General features: G+C 41.9%; 1 protein-coding gene across 4 annotated transcripts in view; it reads right to left on the reverse strand.

Annotated features, from left to right (window-relative positions):
• COL12A1 (collagen type XII alpha 1 chain) overlaps positions 1–20,762 on the reverse strand; it is a 115,137-nt gene that overhangs the window by 47,408 nt on the left and 46,967 nt on the right. For 3 of the 4 annotated variants that reach the window (XM_059889595.1, XM_059889593.1, XM_059889594.1), the window contains 16 exons: positions 19,294–19,433; positions 18,634–18,763; positions 16,059–16,201; positions 15,613–15,742; positions 13,610–13,750; positions 12,404–12,529; positions 9,812–9,951; positions 9,469–9,601; positions 9,333–9,359; positions 8,855–8,997; positions 6,197–6,326; positions 5,042–5,181; positions 4,480–4,609; positions 2,926–3,068; positions 1,485–1,614; positions 1,043–1,185 (listed from right to left, as the gene is read on the reverse strand). In XM_059889595.1, coding sequence (XP_059745578.1) covers positions 1,043–1,185; positions 1,485–1,614; positions 2,926–3,068; positions 4,480–4,609; positions 5,042–5,181; positions 6,197–6,326; positions 8,855–8,997; positions 9,333–9,359; positions 9,469–9,601; positions 9,812–9,951; positions 12,404–12,529; positions 13,610–13,750; positions 15,613–15,742; positions 16,059–16,201; positions 18,634–18,763; positions 19,294–19,433 — 2,069 coding nt within the window. 4 annotated transcript variants of the gene reach the window in all.

The following is a 20,762-nucleotide window of genomic DNA, read 5'->3' on the forward strand; positions in this document are numbered from 1 at the left end:
TCTCGCACACATGTGACCAAGCATCGCTGCGCCCCTCTCCTTTCTCACTCAACCCTCCCTGTCGGTTTTACAGTGCTCCTTCCTCACACATGCACCCGGTGCCCACCAGGGGCCAGGTGTGACACTCTCCACAGGAGCACACCAGGAAGCAAAAGTAGACTCAGTTTCTGTCCTCAAGAGGATCAGTTTGGCTGATATTAACTAGGGGAAAAAGAGGAAATGGGATGCACTCAACTGCCCCCATGAAGAGGAAATGAACCAGACAGAGCTCTCAGCCTCTCTTCCAACCCTATGCTCTGCTTCTACAAACAGGGATCACTTAAAACAGTGACTTCAGCACGGTGTCCCCTAAATCCAAACGGTGAAGTGGGGGGAAATTACATTTTTAGTGTCTTCAGAAAAAGACAGGAAATTGCATATTTGTCAGTGGCAAAGCTGAATAAACACTAAAGCCTGAGCCTCTCTGCTTTAGCAACTAAGTGTGGTAATACTGCGTATCTCATCTTGAGCAGAAACTTAAAGACAGTTATGTGACTTTCTGATTAACAAAAATAGGGGCTTGAATTTGAGTTTAATATTTCAAGTTCAAGTAGAACAAAGGTTACAGCATGGGGATCATGAAGGAAGAACTATCAAAGACAACTGCTGTTTTTCAGTCACTAAGCCATGTCCAACTCTTTGCGACCCCATGGACTGCAGCATGCCAGGCTTCCCTGTCCTTCACCATCTCCCCGAGTTTGCTCAAACTCATGTTCATTGAGTCAAAGAAGATACATGTGACAAAATGGCTACAAAGCACAGACTTCACTGCCTTACAATCAACATTCTGTGTCATAGTCTACTAACCTATCACATCAATTAACCATTAAACTTTAAAGAAAGTAGTGAGTTCGTCCCTCTGTAGTAGATGGATATACATACTGAGAACTAGGAAGAAGCTTGAAGAAACTTGAATCGGGTTCTAGAGTGACAAAATACGACACTCAAAAAGTTTAAGACTAATATGAGAGTGCTGCTAAGTCACAATGAGAATCGGACTCACATATTCATCAATCGGGTCACCAACAGTGGGAGAATAAATGATCCTGTATTGTTGAACCGGCCCGTCAGCGTGATCCCAGGCTACCGAGAGGCTGTTGGTGGTCTCCCCAAAGACTCTGAGATTTCTTGGTCCACTTCGTGGTACTAAATAAATAAACACAACAATTAGTTTCCAGTCTGTGATCACAGTGAACGTGGGGTGGGGGGTGTGAAAGAAACGTCCCCAGGGCAGGACCTCACCACTCTCTAGATTGCTTACTCCCTTATGACGAAGTACACCTCTATGGTTCTCATGTGAAACCAGAATAGAAAATGCTGTATTCGGAGCGATCCAGGCTTCACTTAGACAGCCCCCAGCACCCCTCACTCCCCACCCGCACCACCCCCAGGCCTCCCACCCTGAGTCACAAGAGAACCCGGTGGAGAAAGGATTTTCGCCTCACATGTGCGGCCCTGGGCAGGGCTGGGATTCCCTTCGGCATCTGAGTAGAGCGCTACGATGTTCACAGAATAGGGCGTGTCCGGAATCAGCTGCTCCAAGTGCACCGTGTAGGTATTTCCTGGCACCACAATCTGGAGGGGAGGACATGCCAGATTCTGTCTGGTGACAACCCAAACACTTACCAAGTCTTCATTAGTCAGCATAATAACGTTTACAATAAAAGTGGAGCCTAACAGCAGAAGCCAACTTCTGTGCTACCTCGTGAGATATGCCCAAGCCATAGCATTCGATGCAATTTAGCCTCAGAAATTTCCTCTCCAAAAAAGTTAGTTCATACTGAACCCTTACTTCAATTATCTCCTATTTATGTTTATTGTAAAAGATTCTCAAATACAACATCCAGGGCTCAAGACAGTGATCCAAAAGTGTCCTGAATGTTAGGTACACATAAGACAAGGGACCACACACACACACACATACTCGAGGGGCAGAGGTTTGCTATTAAAATAGCAACTCCATGCAATGGGTAAGGACAAAGTTGTCTGAATATACTCCACACACACAGGGACATGCAAATCAACATTCTTACAGAACACAGCCATTGCTCATTTGTTTAATCTTTGTTCATCATCATTGTTTATTGTGTAAAGACTCGTAAATTAAACTAGTTTATAAGTTTACTTTCCCATAGGTATTCTGATAATGCATGCGTGCTCAGTTACGTCCGACTCTTTGCTACCCCGTGGACTGCAGCCCACCTGGATCCTCTTCCCATGGAATTTTCCAGGAAAGAATACTGGAGTGGGTTTCTCTTTCCCACTCCAGAGGATTTTCCTGACCCAGGGATCAAACCCACGTCTCTGTGTCTCCTGCATTGGCAGGCGGATTCTTTACCAACTGCAGCACCTGGGAAGCCCATATTCAAGGTCAAATTAGTAATTTCTGATCTCTATTAATCTACTTTTTAAAAAAATAGCACAGTGCTATGAATTGAAGATAGACTGGGCAATCTGTTAAGAGCCAATGGAGGCAAACTTTAACAAAGTATTTTCTTAACAAAGACATGTGTATGTTGTAACAAAAGCCCATATTAACAAGGGCTAGCAATGATTTGCATTAACTACTGGGGCTTTTAACTTATATAGCTTATTTCCATTTTTAAAATAAAATTCATTTTTGCTAACTAACCCTATAGGTAATACTTTAATTCATCAAAAGCCATCATTTAAGCATTACATGCAGGCTTGTCTATGGCTTGCATTCTCACAGGCAACCAACCAGGACACGAACATGAGACTAAGCTTATCAAGAAAGGAAGTTTCCAGGAGACCCAGTGCCACACCAACTGACTTATTGTCCGGGGCCGGCAACTACTACAGCTGGAGATGTAGTGAAATCTGCAGCATTCTTTTGCCAAGTTCCAAGGCAACAACATAACTTACAGATTCGGAGGGTCTTGTACCATCCTGAGGTGAATACACAATGCGATACTGCTGAACTGGGCCAGGTGCCGAGTCCCAGCGAACGTCCAGGCTGTTTGGTGTCGGATTGTACACTTGGACGTTTCTTGCCAGCCCTCTCACCACTGAGGAAAGAAAAGCCAACACATATTTCTTATGTTTGTTTATCTATGTTGAGTTTTTGTTATCACTTCTCCAGAACTTCCGTTCTCCAAAAGGATAAAATATTGTCCTCCTTAAACATCTAATTATCCACACACAAAAGCAGATTAAAAATTTTCAAATCCAAATGTAGTCCAAGTTAGCCAACTATGTCTTCGGTCTATATGGAAGTGAAGTTGTTGCCAATAAAAACAAGCAAGTAAAAGCAACAGTACTGGGTTGGCCATAAAACGGGCTTCCCAGGTAGCTCAGTGGTAAAGAATCCACCTGCCAATGCAGGAGACGCAAGACATGCGGGTTCAATCCCTGGGTCGGGAAGAAGATCCCCTGGAGAAGGAATGGCAAAACACTCCAGTATTCTTGCCTGGAAAATTCCATGCGCAGAGGAGCCTGGTGGGCTACAGTGCATGGTGTCACAAAGAATAGGACACGATCAAGCGACTGAGCACTCATGGCCATAAAAGAAACTGAAAAGAAGCATCAGTTTTCCCACACAGGTACTGGAGAGATAGATGATTTTATAGCTCTGCCTTCTAAGGGAAACCTGGCAACACGGATGAAGCCACCTAATTCCAAATAGCTATCTTCACCCATTCATTCCTTCTCATTCAGCAAATCGACACTGAATGTTTTCTATGATTAAAATAAAAGGCAAAAGGAAGGAGAAAAGATACACTCAGTTCTCCATTAACTGCCTCAACTGGGACTTAGAAAAACATTCAAATTAAACCCATGTATTAACCCCAAACTCTAGTTTAGCCAATATCATCATCTTTCCAGACCACTAATCTTTTGCCAAAAGAAGTCATCTGAACTTGCTCTCTTTCAGCCATCAGCAAGTGTATTTTAAAAGCCAAAGAAATATTTATAGGTATGCCCCAAAGCCTTTAAGCAATACTACACAGAATTGTAAAACCACTATAAACTGGTTTCTCAAGATGTTAATGGCAAATGAAAGCACTCAGATTTTCAACGCCATCAGCAAACCAGAGAAATGTGTGATTAAGTAATGTGACGAACAGATTTCAAAAATTGACACTGTGAAAGCCAGTTACAAAATACTGCTCCACATAAATTTATAAAGCACAAAGCAAAGTTCATGAATTTTTGCCAGTGAAACAGAATACGGACGATTATATATACATGTATAAATTCTGAAATTGCCATTTCAGAAGAAGAATGCCATTATAACTTTTCTGTTTCATACACTAAAATAATAACAGTTGGTGGCATTTGGATGGTAAACTATGAGCAACTTTTATAGTTTTATGCTATCGTGAATTGTCCAAATATTCTTCAATGTGCCTACGTGGCCTTTACATTGAAAAGCAAAGTGTATCATGAAAGAGCTACGTTTTCTGCCTTCTTACTTACGTGTCCTTCCAGTATCTGACGTGCGTCCTCCGTCACCTTCAGAATAAACAGGCACCACTGTAACGGTGTATTGGGTATCCGGCTGTAGATTCCTAAGAATGGCATAATTGGTATTCCCAGGGATTGGTACCTAAAGATTTTAATAAAATGTAAAGTACTTTATTTGAAAAACTTGCAAAAGAAATAATGCTTCGAATGATACAATACTTAAAATATAAGTCAAGACCAAATCAAGAAGCAAGTTCTGTAATACTGGGATGGAATGATGGGCTCCCAGAAGCACTGTTATAACTATTTGTGAAGGAAGACTTCTTACACTCATCCTAGACTCCCTCCTAGAACTCCCCGAATTATCACTTCCCTCAATTCCAATCCTCTGTCCCCAAATCTCCCCAATCACCCAGGCACCCGAGGCAGCAACCTACTACCTTCCGTCAAGTTCTACTAAATGAATATGTATTTCTTAGGTTCCAAGGTAAATTTTTAATTCTTTAGCTCTACGTTGCAATCATTTGGCTGCAGTTGAAACAAACACACATTCTTCCCTACAGGAAATAATTACCAGTTCCTCCGGGCCCCCTGCTGTGGGTGCGTAGAAGAGCTTGTACTGGCGAGGACTGCCCTCAGCGTGGTCCCAGCGAACATTCAAACTGCTGGTGGAAGGGTCGTACACTCTGAGGTTCCTCACGGTATTCAAAGGTTCTGAAATGCACAGAAAGCATGTCACGGTGTGATGTGAACAACCGGCACACACAGAACACAGGTTCACTGATGTGTCCCAGGAACCCTAGAACACAGCAGGTCCCCCATAGTAGGCACCCCATAAATATTTGCCGAAGTAGTGAATAAATGAAAGAGTGTCTGTGATCATCTGATGAATGTCTGTCTCATCTCTCCAGAGACATTTTGGCTCCAAAGGCAGTTTTTATTTGCTTTATCCTAGAGCATAATCCCAGGGATGGGGGAGCCTGGTGGGCTACCATCTGTGGGGTCGCACAGAGTCGGACACAACTGAAGCGACTTAGCAGCAGCAGTAGCAGCAGCAGAGAATAATACCAACCCAATGGACATGAGTTTGAGTAAATTCCCGGAGCTGGTGATGGACAGGTAGGCCTGGCGTGCTGCAGTCCATTGGGTCGCAAAGAGTCGGACACGACTGAGCGACTGAACTACAGAGTAATTATAAATGTCTTTTTTCCATGAACAGAGACAGAGAATTCCAAGGAAGTTAAAAACAATTGAGATCATTATCAACATGCATTTTAAAAGATTAGCAAAGCTCTGTGTCGCCCCAGGGTTTCCAGAGAAAGATTGATTCCATTTCCATGAAGGTTATTTAAAAAGCCACAGAACTGGGCTTCTCTGGTGGCCCAGTGCTATACAATCTGCCTGCCAATGTGGGAGACACGGGTTCGAGCCCTGATCTGGGAAGATCCTACATGCCACGGAGCAATTCAACACGCACATCACAACTGTTGAGCCTGTGCTCTAGACCCCAGAAGCTGCAACCACTGAAGCTCAAGAGCCCTAGAGCCTGGTGCTTTGCAACAAGAGACGCCACCTCAGTGAGAAGCCTGAGCACAGCAAAGAAAGAGTAGCCCCTGCTCATGGCAACTAGAGAAAAGCCCATGCGGCATCAAAGACCCAGAAAAGCCAAAAGTAAACAAATGAGTTAATTCTTTTGTTTTTAAAGCCACAGGATTCTGGGTTCACTTACTGGTCTTGCCTCTTCCCGTCATGCGACCACCTTCGCCGTCCGGATACAGGGAGGACACAGTGATGGTGTAAGGAGTGTCAGGCTTCAGCTTCTGCAGCAGAACACTGTTCTGCCGTCCTCCTATAGTGGTCTTGAGCAAAACAAGAGTAAGTGTCAGCCTTGTCTCTCCATCTCACTAACCTGCTAGAGAAAGCTCTTTCTACAGGGTAGTTATAGAGAGACGTTTGCCAAGATCTGGAAACATGTCCCACAGTGAAAGTTCGAAATATATCTTAGGTATAATTTTAAATGTAAAAGATGTACCTTCAATCATAAAAAGGATTTTAAGCCTTAAACCTGGTGACCTTAAAAAGATATTTCAACGTGCTAGCTGCCAGCACTGTGAAATTTCATCCAAAACACGTTTCACAGAACTCTTCCCCAAAAAAAGGCATTAATCATAAGCAAGTTGCACAGGAACTTTAAGATAGCAAAGAACTGCACAGTATTGGAGGTGCCACACCATTCAGTATTATTCTTAACCTTTTTTACAGATGTTTCTTATTTGCTTTAAAAACACATTAAAATGATTCAGCAAAAGATCTAAAGCTTTTGGTTTCCCCCTCAAAAACTACCCCTCTAACAGCATGAGCTGGGAAACTACATGAGGGGACCCTCCGCCAGGCCACACTCCAGGATTCCAGCCTTGTGGTATGAAGCTCTCTCAACGTCCTCTGATTACAGAGTCCCGCTTAAGGCCATCTCGTTATCTTGTTGAAAGGGAAATTTGTATGATTTGTTAACAGTCTACCGAATTCAGATGCTTATGCCAGACTAATTAAAATCGCATGAAAATGGCATGCTGCCCACCACGAGTGCACATGCCACAGCTGGTCCAGATGTTCCCCACTTAGCACCCATCCACTCACGTGGTGTGAGTTTCAGGGAAAACTTCAGTGAATCACTGCACTCCTCTTCCGCACGGGCAAACTCAACCACTGCTGCCACTTAGTCGTCAGTTGCATCCGACTCTTTGCGACCCGATGGACTGTAGCCCGCCAGGCTCCTCTGTCCATGGGGATTCTCCAGGCAAGAATGTTGGGGTGGGTTCCCATGCCCTCCTCCAGGGGATCTTCCCAACCCTCAGGTCAAACCCAGGTCTCCTGCATTGCAGGCGGATTCTTTACTGTCTGAGCCACCAGGGAAGCCCACAGTGGCTAATTTTAACAAATTTAGTATCTGAGATTATGAGAGCAAACTATCAACGTATTTGATACTTAACAAATCTGAAAGCATTCACTTAGTAGAATTAGCCCCATGAGGAAACAGAAGAGTGTGCCTACTCCTTACATCCAGTTCTCCAAAATAATGCTAGCATCAGTAAGTCATTACTTTGGTTATTTTATGAGCCAGCATTAAAAGGCAAATAGCCCTAAGAATAACAGACTCTAAGGGACTGTCAGCTAATACTTTACAGAGGATAAGTTGAGGACACTCCTTCTGCTTACAACAAACAGCTGAGGGATAGGAAAAAAGACTCGAGGCAGCAGTTCGATGGTCAGTATCACCAAGAACAGAAATGCTAAGGACAAGTTTTATCTAAATCTGGCCCAGCTCAGATGAAAGTTCTGTTTCTGTCATTAAAATATCAATGCATTAAATGTCTTATTTTATATAAAAGCCACTTGATGACACTAGGTATTTAGTTCATTATGATGAACTCTAAGAAATTTTTAATCCAAATGTATCACACTCCCTAAGTCAGGTTCTACGGAAACCTCAACAGAGCAGCTCACAAGCAGCATTAGTTCAGCATAATCCACTTACTGTGTGGGTTCAGAGACCTTTAACCACTGCCAGCATCTACCTCTCCTAACACCTCTAAACTGGGAACAGGTATGGACCATTTGCTGGAGCTTGGAGTCGAATGATTAAAAGTTAATAACTCATCTCTCTCTAAGGCTTTGTGAGGAAAGAGTACAGTCCCGCAAAAGTCAACAAAATGCCAGACCTCACCAAATGAAGTATTTGAAATAAATCAGAAAGCATCACTCTGTCGAAATAAAAATCACACTGCTTCCTGACCCAGGGTAATGTGTGCTGTTTGGGCCACACCTTTCATAAAACAAAGCTGGAGAAGGTTCAAAGTAAGCAAAGGGAATGGACAAGGGCTCTGTTAAATAAGGGAAGTCTGGGAAGATAAAGAAGATGAAGGCCGAGTTTACAGTCCTACTGTCTTCCTCAGGAACCTCCATTTGGATCAATGCAAATGTGATAAATAGTATAAGTCAGGCTGAACAGGTACCCAGATCAAGAAACACCAGAACTAAGACGTACATCATGACATGCAAAAAACAGAAAAATTAGAATAATGGAAGATTAGCAAACTCTCTCAACACTTGATCAAGTCAGAGACATAAGAAATGAAAATACAAAGAGACTCAAAAATCTAAATACCCTCATGGATAACCCAGCCCTAATAGTTTTTAAGAAAACATGAATACACTGAGGGACAAGCCTGATGCTATGAGGCTCCATTAGGGATGGAGCCAAATAATTCCAACTAATACAGTAAATTTCATAACTCTCAAAACAGTAAGTCTGACTAACTAAACACTGGGAGTGATAGCTTGAGGAGAAAAAGAACGTAACCAGGTATCTTTTTTCCCAACAGATTACCGTTTGTTCATTGCCTTCCCCTGTCGAAGGCTGGTAGGTGATTCTGTATTTCTGCACACGACCACTAGCAGGATCCCACTTAACAGTCAAGCTATTGGATGTTGCATTGTACACCTGAAGGTTTCGTGGGCCACTCTTTGGAGCTGAGAAAAGATTGTTGAGAAACAGAGTAAACAAACTGAAGAATGCCTCCCCCACAAATATGCACTGTCTCCAAGGACATGAGCAGAGTTTTGTACTTCTAGACTCAGAACTAAATCTGACCCCGTAACAAATGATGGTCATTGAGTCTCAAAGGACTCCTTAACAGATAGTAGCAAGGAGAAAAATTCTTCCAGAGAGACCTGTTTAAAAGAGGTCCCAATCAACACCTTACAATTTATTGTAAAAGCAGAAGGCCTATTTGCAATGGATTTTGTGGTATTTTTCATTCATTCATTTGTTCAGGACTCATACAATCAGCAAATTAAGTTCTTACCTTGTGTTGTTAAGGGTATCAAACGCACTAAAAAAAAAAAAAGAGAGAGAGAGTGGCAAAATATTACTAATTCAGCCAAAGCTCTATTCTGTTAATTAAAAAAAAAAAAATGTCCTACTGAAGGTTAAACACCTACGTGTACGCTCACTGCCAATCAGGTCATCGCTTTCTGACTCATCAGGATAAATGGCGGTAACAGAAACTTCATAGAGAGTGTTGGGGTTCAGGTTTTGAAACACCAGAGTATTCTCATCTCCATTTAGGATGGTCTTAAGGAAAGAGGAAAAAAAAAACAAGCCCACACAAGATTAAGTCACCGTGTGCATCACAGCTCCACGGCAGCTGGTTGACATCATTTAGCCAGATGTTCTTCCTGCTTTGAGGCATGCCATGAGCTCAAATGTCACTAGTAGGAAACGATGCTTTTCAGGCAACAAAGGTCATATATTTAAAAAAAAAAAAAAAAGAATTAACACTACCTCCATCTTATCTGCGCTTCCTGAAGGCGCCCAGGTGATTCTATAGAGAGACACATCAGAAGCTCCATGGTCCCAAGTCCCTCTGAAACTCTCTGGTGTTACTTCAGTAATCTGTAGGTTTGTTGGGGCTGGCACGGTGTCTGTCATGAGAGAAGGCTATGTTTTTGGATGTGATCTACAAACTCAATATAATAAAACAGCCTTGAACGGACTTGAGGAAACTGGCTGACAACATTAGAACCAAGTGTCTTACAAATTCAGTTCATTTGAAAGTAAATATGGGAGAGAGCCCTGAGAACTGCAAGTATTTTATGGATATAACAGACTGCTTCAGTCTATTAAAATGGTGATTTTTTTTTCAAAGGTACCATTTAGTCATACTATTCTAACGCAGTGGTTCTTCATCATTTTGCCCTTCACACTTTTTGAGAATCTAAGGAAAACCCTGGACTCTTTTCAACAAGCAACACAGAAGGCAAACTTTAGCCTGTAGTATCAGAGAGAGCATGAACCTTCATGGTTCATGAAGATCGTTACTTACAATCTAAGTAACCCACAGATAAGCTTTTCCTACAGATTACTAACCTGACACACAACGTGAAGCTGACTGTATCAACTCTGTTCAGAGACAGGAATAGCCCTGCAGTGCTGACGATGGCTGAAATCCCAGCTAAGGATTCTTCTACTGACCAGGCACCCCAGCGAGCTTGCACTGCAAGCAATTTGGAACGTCTGCCACCCGTTCTGAGCTTTCATTGTCAATTATTCCTCTATCTCCTGGTAACCAAAGCCAACTACACAAAAGCCAGAGCCATCAAAAATTTGTTTCTAATAATGACAATGAAAAGGCCCATTGAGATAAAAAGACTGGTCCCACTTTGACAAGCATGACTGCAGAAACAAACCAACCATGAAGGATGCACTTTGGATGTGTCTAAAAGTTCCTAGGAAATCTTAAGGATTAAAAACAAGTATTAATATTAAATTACCTGCTTTCACTAGTCTTTCTTCCTGACCTTTCCTTCCCTTTACTATTCCTGTTATATTTATGCCAGTGTGCACCTATGGGCAAATTTTCATCTCCAGCCACTACCCTTTCCAGGTAAGAACTGATGCCAAGAAGGCAATTGAAGTTGCTAGGAGATTTCACATGGTAAGAAAATAGCAGAGGTAGAGACTATCCGAAGTTACATAGGAGGCTGTGATATTTGACAAGATGCGTTGATCGTGTACAGACAGCCGGGCACTGAAGAGTTTCTGATCCTCTGGTGATAAAGATGCTGGAAAAGTTTTGGATCACAGCACTTATCCCACCACTAGCTTCCTGGGCGAGGCTGGGCAAGTTGTTTGAATTCTCTAAACCTGTGCTGTCCACCATGAGAGCCAACAGTCACATGTAGCTAATGAGTACTTGAGACGTGGCATCTGAGTTGAGATGCACTGAAAGCTTAAATTAAGACACGTGTGTGCGTGTATGTTCAGTTGTTCAGTCGTATCCTTCTCTTTGAAGTTCTATGGACGGTAGCCCACCAGACTTCTCTATCCAAGGGATTCTCCAGGCACAGATATTGGAGTGGGTTGCCATTTCCTCCTCCAGGAGATTTTCCTGACCCAGGGATCAAACCCACATCTCCTGCATCTCCTGCACTGCAGGCAGATTCTTTACCACTGAGCCACTAGGGAAGCCCCAAATTAAGACACATAAGGTTTTTTTTAATTATTATCAAAAAAAAATGTGAAATATCTCACTAATAATTACTATACTGGTAAATTTTAAAATGTTAATATTTTGGACAAACTGGGTTGAATGCAACACATTATTAAAGTGAATTTCATTTTTCTCCTTATCTTTTCTAATGTGGCTACTAGAAAATCTTGAATTACCTACGTGGCTCCTAATATATTTCTTGGGAACTCTGCTGGCTCTAGACTTCAATTTTTTAAACACCACTTATCTAGAAAATGACATGCTAAGCACTGAGCCAGAAACTGGAGGTTCAAAGTTGAGCAAAATACATGGAATTCATTAGGAGGGAGCCAGAGGGAAGTGGTATAGACAGGAAAAGCCCGACAGGCAATAATAATTGAGTTAAATACTATGGAAGTAGCACGCTTTCACTCTACCCCCGCCTCCACACACACACACACACACACACACACCAGTTAAGTATCTGGAAGACAAGTTAGTGACAGTGGCTGGTAGAATAACAGGAGAGAAATTATCACAAAAGGAATAGACCTAAGGATAGAAGATGGGAAGTGACTAAGTGAGGAACCGCCTGATCCCAAACAGTATTAAATTCTGGCAAAAACAACATTAAGATATGCACAGAGAACTACATTCAACATTTTGTAATACCTATAAGGGAAAAGATTCCGGAAAGGAATATACATATATCTACAGTATATATTATAGAGGTCCATATAAAACTGAATCCCTTTGCTGTACACCTGAAACTAACACAACATGATAAATCAACTATACTTCCATTGGAAAAATTTTTTTTAATTTTAAGAAATGAAATAATCAGTTAGTGACACACGCATGCAGTGCTATTTCCCAATTATCATTAAAGCATGAGCCCAACTCACGGGTGGTTTCCTGCGCAGTCACTGGGGGAGACTCCCCCTCTTCGTATACAGCAGACACGCTGACTGTGTACAGGGTTTGTGAGAAGAGGTCTTTAAGCGGTGTGCTGGCCCGTGACCTGTCCACCTCTACCTGTAATAGAGCGGTAGAACTATTTTTACAAAGTTTAGTTTTGACCTCTCTCTGTTGTTGGCTGTGTCTCTCAGCACGAGAGCATGAGAACTGCAGTACAGAAAAAAAAAAACAGCAAAGTTTTCCAATTTGCCTAACAGTCCAGGAACTGAAGACCATTTATAGTTTCCAAAGTGGAAACGATGTATGTACTAGAGACTTGTGTTTGGTAAATGATGACAGCCTAGGAATTCAAACAACCTCATCGCTTTCTCCCCATTTCCCTGTGAGTCACTGCCTCATTGCTTTCAGAAAAATTCTCCTGTGCATTAGCTTGTAAGACCCACTGGTCATTGTACTGCTTCTGAAAATTGAAACCCAGAATGAAAAGAATATGTGCACAGGTCTAAATTAGCCTGCACGCAGTTCAGAAGACCAGCACAGTCTGCAACTGGGTGCTTACAGAAACTATTTCTAGCTTCCAAAACTGCCTCTGAGGTTCTTACATGTCCCTTCAGGGGAACGTACATTTTAAACCCATTTGCTGGTGAAGCCCCTCAGTTTGCTCCCACTCTGAAGCAGGTTGTCACAGAAATAGCTTTTCATCCCAACATCAATTCAGAAACGTTCAAAGCCAAAGAGACACCTTTCTGACACTATATTCATACTTTCTCTCTGTCCCATTCAACTGTCCTACCTCCCTATATTCCTCAACAAACTCCCCCTCTTCTTTCCTGAATCCCCTTGCTACCTTTCATTTTTAGGAACATCATTATGACATTTTCTTAGTCATTCATAGAATGCAGAGCATCATATTAGGCATCAGGTGGAGAGTGAAATACCATCTAGATTCTGTAACCCTTCATCTACTAAGGGATGATGTTTTAGGATTAATATCACACAGCAAAACATTTCTAAACTAAATGCAAAACAGTCCAATATATTATCAATATTCAAATAGTGCTTTGTTAATATATGACAAGTTTTCAACAGTATGTTCATAAAGTGTCAAGTATTCAAAACATGCTATACCTGTTTAGATTCTTCTGTTAAACTACTAGGAAAACAAATATTTCTAAACCGCTTCCAACCTCAACCTACCTCTTTGGCTTCCTCTTCTGGGGTTTTGTAGCGAACGATGTATTTTCGCACTTTTCCAGGTGCGGGTTCCCATGCAACGTTCATGGTGCTGTGAGTCACATCTCTGAGTTTCAGGTCTCGGGGACTGGGCAGAGGCACTGGAGACGCATGATAAATTAGGACCAGAATTTATTCTCAACCACAAAGCTCTGCAGCTTCCACACGAGCTTTCAAGAAGTTGCTTGAAGAAAACTTAAAGGTGTGCAGCAAAGTAACTAAACAAATTGGTCATGATGACAAAAGCACTTTGATTCTATGAGATACAGCAGAATTCTTAAGAAGGCTTTTTAAAAATAGGATACATTAAAATTTTTATAACAACTCTTTCTCATTCATATTTAACTTTCTCCCATTCTATTTAAATAAACTCTTACTTGCTGCTCAGCTATAATAAATCATAATTTGCCATAAATGTACAGCTTATGTTTTTTATCAAATATTAAATCAGTTGAGATTGAAATCAAAGTGTCATGCTTCCTGAAGTTATGTGATAGCAAAACAAAACAGTTACAAGAGTGAAGAATGAAGATGATTCAAAATTACACATCCAATAAGTTCATAAGAAAAAACCCACAGAAACCCAAATGGTTAGGAGCAAATCCAACGATAAATTTTTCCCAAGTCAAACAAACCTTCACCTTAAAAAGGACAAGGAGGAGGATAACTAAAGAAGAGTTTTTCTCTTGTCACATGAGACGTAGCTCACTCTTTCTAGCTGCCTGTTTGACCAGCTTTCTTCGTCTCTCATTTCAAGTCTGCACATGTCTCTTCCTGAATCTCCACCTCTCTGCTCCTACCCCTGCATCCCTTCAATGCTTTCTTCTCTCGGCCTCTTTCTGTGTCCTCCCCCTCCTCCGCTGCTGCAGTCCAGCCCTATATCCAAATCTATAGCCACGTCTGTCTTTAATCCCACTATGACTTGGGTCCCCTCACTCAGCACCTCCAGGATATGTCGCCATGCCTGGCTGGATTCCTACTCTGTCCACCCACCACCACCCCATTTCTACAAGTCACAAGCTCCAATAGGGTCTGACATGTAAAAGGTGATTATTTGATGTCAGTGACTATATCCTGCCCCGCCTTGCAGGGTTTCTCTTTTCTATCTCTTCATGCCTCTGTCTCAGCCCCTTACCCCCCTGAAGGTTTCTTACAACTTCTTAATTTCCTTAGAAATGCAGTCTGAGACTCACAAAATGTAAGCCAAGACATGCTTAGAATCCCAGCATGCCCACCTCAAGAAGCATGAAACGAAACTACCAGCTGGGTAAGACCAGGGTCCTAAGTGCCATCACTGTCACTTTTCAAGAAAAAGCACCGAAATGCTAGTGAAACAAACCAGAAACACACAGAAGGCTGAACAACACACACGAGAGAAGTGCAAACCATGAAGGAGTCAGGGTCCTCTACCTTGCTCTACGTTATTTATTAGGACATTCCCAAAACCTAGGCACAAGACTGGAACATCATAGTTGATCAATATGTTTGGGGATTAAGTTAATTTACTTAACATAAACAGACTGATTCGGATGTGCCATAGTTTCTACTTCAACAAGAACTTGGAACATCTTGATCTTAAACCTAGTATTTTTCTCCAACATCCCCTTCTCACTAATGGTGTATACCATATTCATGGATCGACAACATGGACTTTAAGATGCACCATTATTTTATGCTCTGTTCCCTGACTGACACCTCACCAAGAGCAATGGTAAGACACCACTGATTATAAGATACCATCTGAAAATCTAATATGTTAAATATGGAAAAATAAATGCAAATCTTAATAATTGATTAAGATGCTGCCCTAAGTCTAGAAACAACCTTGGCCATAATGAATAACCCTACAACTTATACACAAACAATCAAAATCAGTTTTAGCATCATTGGGCAAAAGAAAAAGCTTAACAAATGAGCCTCATTCACAGCAATGAGAGAAGAAGGAAACCCAGCGACATCTTACAGGTGACTTCCCTTGCTGTGACCGGTTCACTGGTGAGGTCATGCAGGACAGCCTGGACTGTAACTGCATACTCGGTGTTGGGGAAGAGGTCACTCAGCTGCACATCATTCACTGTCGGCTCCAGGCGCATCTGCAGATGGATGAGCCAAGGCGAAAGAACACATTCAAATAAAACATTTCCGCTAATGAGGGACAGCCAATCACACCAAGCTGTGACCACTAGATTTGAACACAACTTTTATTTTTCATTTCTCTGAACAGCATTTCCCTTTTCATACTGATATATATATATATATTATATTTTTTAAGATGTGTCACAGGCCACAAATCTAATCTGTTTTTGTTTTGTGTGTAAAGCTATACATGAGCTAATGAGCCCCTTAATGGGGACTCGACAACAGTGAAGCCTCCAGAAGAGACAAGATAAACAAACAAAGGGCTCCCACCTCTTTGGGCTTGGTCGGAACTGTGGCATTGATGGGTTCGTAGGTCACAGTGTAGCCGGTAGCGCCCCCCACTGGCTGCCACTGCACGTGCATGGTGGTTGAGCCAATGTCGTAAATGTTCAGGCTGACCACAGGCACTGGCACTGTTGAAAATGAAAAAGCAAACATCTGTCTAACTCTTGTCATTCTCCTTATTTGTTAACTGCTTCCAGTGGCTCAGTGGTAAAGTGCAATGCAGTTACTGATATTAGTGTATGGTAAATAGAAAATGGGCTGCTGTGAGTAATCAGTGAGAGTTAATAGAAGCCCTTTCTCTCCCCTCAAAAACCCAATCTCATTGTTTACCACCAACACCTACTAAGACTGCATGTGATAACTATTTCATAGAGAAAAAGACATTTAAATGTAAAATGGCATTCTAGTGTCTATCTGAAAGCCAAAACAGAGAATAACTTCCTGAGGTTTCAGTCTCTTTTTCTGGAACATCTGTAAATCGACCATTTTCATTCTTCAATCATAGAATTTCATACATAAAAAGCCAACCTAGTATTTCATTTCATTTTTACTTTAAAAAAATAAGTGAGAGTGATGTCTATTAATAAGTGGAACTCAGGGGATTCTTCAAAGAGAAGATTAGCCCATAAGGCACAGTAACAGGCTTACAGTTTCCTCTTCACTTAATATCCACACAGCTTTCTAGTTTTTTGTTCAAAGATGGACTTTAAAGTTTTAAGGAATTATCAGATTAATCCTGCCCATTATGAAATATATTATTTCCCACCTAATGGTCTAATATGAAGGGAAATAGGAGAGATAAAGACCTAAGGGACTGAGCAGTCAGTGGAGTCAATTCTTGACTTGGAGTTACGCCCATTCCTTCCTCTTTCTTATAAAAGGCCTCCCTTCTTCCTGGAGGTCAGCCAAGAAGATGGGAGAAGGAAAGAGTATTTTCATATGGCCTCAGAAACCCCACCAGGAATAGGAGTGAGGAATATCTTTCCTCAAAGCTCTACTCAAAGCCAAAGCCATCAGAGCTTCTCTGGTAAAGGCCAGAGTCCAAAAGTCAATAAAAAAGGAGCTCTCGCTGCCAGCTGGAAGATCTGGCCTCATGCAGAACTGAATCAGATGATTCCTGCACAGCTGCTCCTCCAGATACTCTGAGTCCCACTCCCCACATGGTACCTTCCCTTAAGAGGTGGACAATCGTGAAAGGTACCCTTCCCTCTAAGGTAAACTCTTGCCATGAATACCCAGTGGGTTCCAAGATGGTAGGAGCAGCTGGTAAAAGCAGAAAATCACAGAGTATTTATTGAGAACCTGCACAAAGTACACATTCAGTAAATGTGTGTTGAAGAGATATCAAATAAAGGGATGATTCGGAAGGCTTACAGAAATCCCACACGCTACAAATGAACTTATTTACAAAACACAGATAGACTCACAGACATAGAAAAACTAGAGTTACCAAGGGGGATAGTGGCAGAGGTGGGGAGAGATAAATCAGGAGGCTGGGGTTAAAATATACACACTGCTGCTGCTGCTGCTGCTGCTGCTAAGTTGCTTCAGTCGTGTCCGACTCTGTGCGACCCCATAGACGGCAGCCCACTAGGCTCCTCTGTCCCTGGGATTCTCCAGGCAAGAACACTGGAGTGGGTTGCCATTTCCTTCTCCAATACATGCAAGTGAAAAGTGAAAGTGAAGTCGTGCCGGATTCTTAGCGACCCCATGGACTGCAGCCCACCAGGCTTCTCCATCCATGGGATTTTCCAGGCAAGAGTACTGGAGTGGGGTGCCATTGCCTTCTCCAAAAATATTTGGAAGGAATGATGCTGAAGCTGAAACTCCAGTACTTTGGCCACCTCATGCGAAGAGTTGACTCATTGGAAAAGACTCTGATGCTGGGAGGGATTGGGGGCAAGAGGAGAAGGGGACGACAGAGGATGAGATGGCTGGATGGCATCACTGACTCGATGGACGTGAGTCTGGGTGAACTCCGGGAGTTGGTGATGGACAGGGAGGCCTGGTGTGCTGCGATTCATGGGGTCTCAAAGAGTCGGACATGACTGAGCGACTGATCTGATCTGATATACAAAAAAAAACCCTGATACTGAAAAAGATGGAGGATAGGAGGAGAAGAGGGCAACAGAGGATGAGATGGTTGGATGGCATCATCGATTCAATGGACTTGAGTTTGAGCAAACTCCAGGAGATGGTGATGGACAGGGAAGCCTGGTGTGCTGCAGTCCATGGGGTCACAAAGAGTCAGACACAACTTAGCGACTGAACAACAACAACTATATATGAAATAGACAATCAACAAGAACCTACTGTATAGCACAGGGAACTACACTCAGTATCTTTTAATAATCTATAAGAATCTCAAAAAAATCTGAAAACTAAAATGTACACATATAACTGAATCACTTTGCTATATACCATTGAAACTAACACAACTCTGTAAATCAACAATATTTCAATAATTTTTTTAAATGAAAATGAAAAAAAATCCCACATGGCCTGTCACCTCTTTACCTTAATAAATTAAACATTGAGTTTTTTTTTTAATCTGACTTACATGTTTTTTCTGTGCCCTTCAGAGGCTCACTGTATTCATCTTCCACTACAGAATACACATTGACAACATATTCAGTTTCAGGCTTCAGATCTTTCAGGACCGTGCTCCTTTCCAATCGGCTCACATAAAACTAGGGATGAAAATTTACAAAAAATAACAACTTCTGTTAGAATCAGTTCCCTCTTTTCTACTGTTAATTGTGAAGGAGTTAACTTCAATGAGTTTAAGAAATATTCTTTAATGAGGTCATTGTCTTTTGTTTTTGAAAACTATCAGATTACAGTGAGATCTTGGATAATCCATACAGTTTATGCTCCCAGCTGTTGTTTCCTTATTTGTAAGATGAGTGCATAAAACTAGAACATCCTCAATGTTTCCTTCCTACTCGATGATTCTCGTATAAACTCATGAACAAATTAAACACCCTCTTAATCCCTAATTAAAAATTGTATTGATATGTGCAATTCTTGGAAAGCATAAGAAATTAAAAGCTCTTCCCTCTAATTAAGCCCAAATGGAAGTGCTTGCCCTGCAAGAAATGGAGAACACCACCATGGACCCAGTTCTGCCCCCTACTTCCCCCCCGGCATTCCTCCCAGAGCCCTAAGGAGGAGGACCCAATCTCGGGACAGGAAGGAGCGGGTTGTGAGGTCTACTCACTTCTTGCCGTTTCCCTCCTGACACTGGGTAGTATTCCACCTTGTACCTGTCCACGCTGTCAGAAGGAGGTGTCCAGCTCACTCTCATAGAACGATGGGTCCGCTCAGAAAGAACTAGGTTGGAAGGTGCTTCCAAGTCACCTGCACATGGAAATGAAGTACATAGACTTTTTCATTATCACAGCAAGATGACGGTATTTAAATTAGGTTGCAGTGGCGTTCCTCTCCGTATTTCAAGCTTTTGTACACATTCTTTCATATACTAACAAGTTACAGTTGTACACATTCTTTCATATATTAACAAGTTACAGTTGTACACATTCTTTCATATACTAACAAGTTACAGTTGTACACATTCTTTCATATACTAACAAGTTACAGTTGTACACATTCTTTCATATACTAACAAGTTACAGTTGTTCTTGTTCAGTTGCTAAATCACATCTAACTCTTTGTAACCCCATGGGCTGCAGCAGGCCAGGCTCCTGTCCTCCACTATCTCCTGGAGTTCGCTCAAATTCATGTCCATTGAGTTGGTGATGCTATCGAACCATCTCATCCTCCGCTGCCCCCTTCTCTTCCTGCTCTCAATCTTCCCCAGCATCAGGGGTCTTTTCTAATGAGCCAGCTCTTTGCATCCGGTGGCCGACGCATAGGAGCTTCAGCTTCAGCATCAGTCCTTCCAATGAATATTCAGGAATGATTTCCTTCACGATGGACTGGTTTGATCTCCTTGCAGTCCAAGGGACTCTCAAGAGTCTTCTCCAGTAAATCAGCCCAGTGCCCCTAAGTCCTCTCTGAATGGGTGGCCTAAGATTCTTCACCCTCAGGAAATTCAAATCTGAGCTCTTGTCATCCTTTAAAAGCCGCTCCCCTCATCCTGACAGCATCACAGTTTATCAGTCACCTAGATTCAATACCTCCGACTCATCCCGGATACTCTCTCTGCTCTCCCACCTTCTGCATGTATCAGTAAATGACAACATGGGGCCTGACAACTCTATCGCCTCTATCGCTATTGGTACCACCCAAGTTCACTGCCTTCATCATCATGTTGATTATTTACATTCATGTCTTATCTTCTTAACCATAAGTTATGCTCTGTGAGGACAGAAGTGATTTTTTATTCATGTTTAGTTCCTTTTCAGGATCTAATTCAGTGGTAAGAGAACCTACTTCCTTTCTCACTCAGAGAGAAACAACCAAGTCTTCTAAAATTTAGGAATATCCTACTGCTGTGTTTGTTTTTTTCTGTTCATAAGTGTAGGTGAAATGACAAATATATAAAAATATTTGGAATCAATATAAGTGAAAATAGAAATATTGGGCTCAATAAGACCATTAGAGAGACATCTCAAATAATAATCATAGGAGAGCTAATACAGTGACTCCATGAGCATGGCAAATCATTCTCATATGAACTCTTCCTACTTTCTTTGTAAGCCAAAGCTGGGAAAAAGCATTTCCATT

Source organism: Bos taurus, chromosome 9, assembly GCF_002263795.3.
Source record: "Bos taurus isolate L1 Dominette 01449 registration number 42190680 breed Hereford chromosome 9, ARS-UCD2.0, whole genome shotgun sequence".
Classification (NCBI taxonomy): Eukaryota; Metazoa; Chordata; class Mammalia; order Artiodactyla; family Bovidae; genus Bos; species Bos taurus.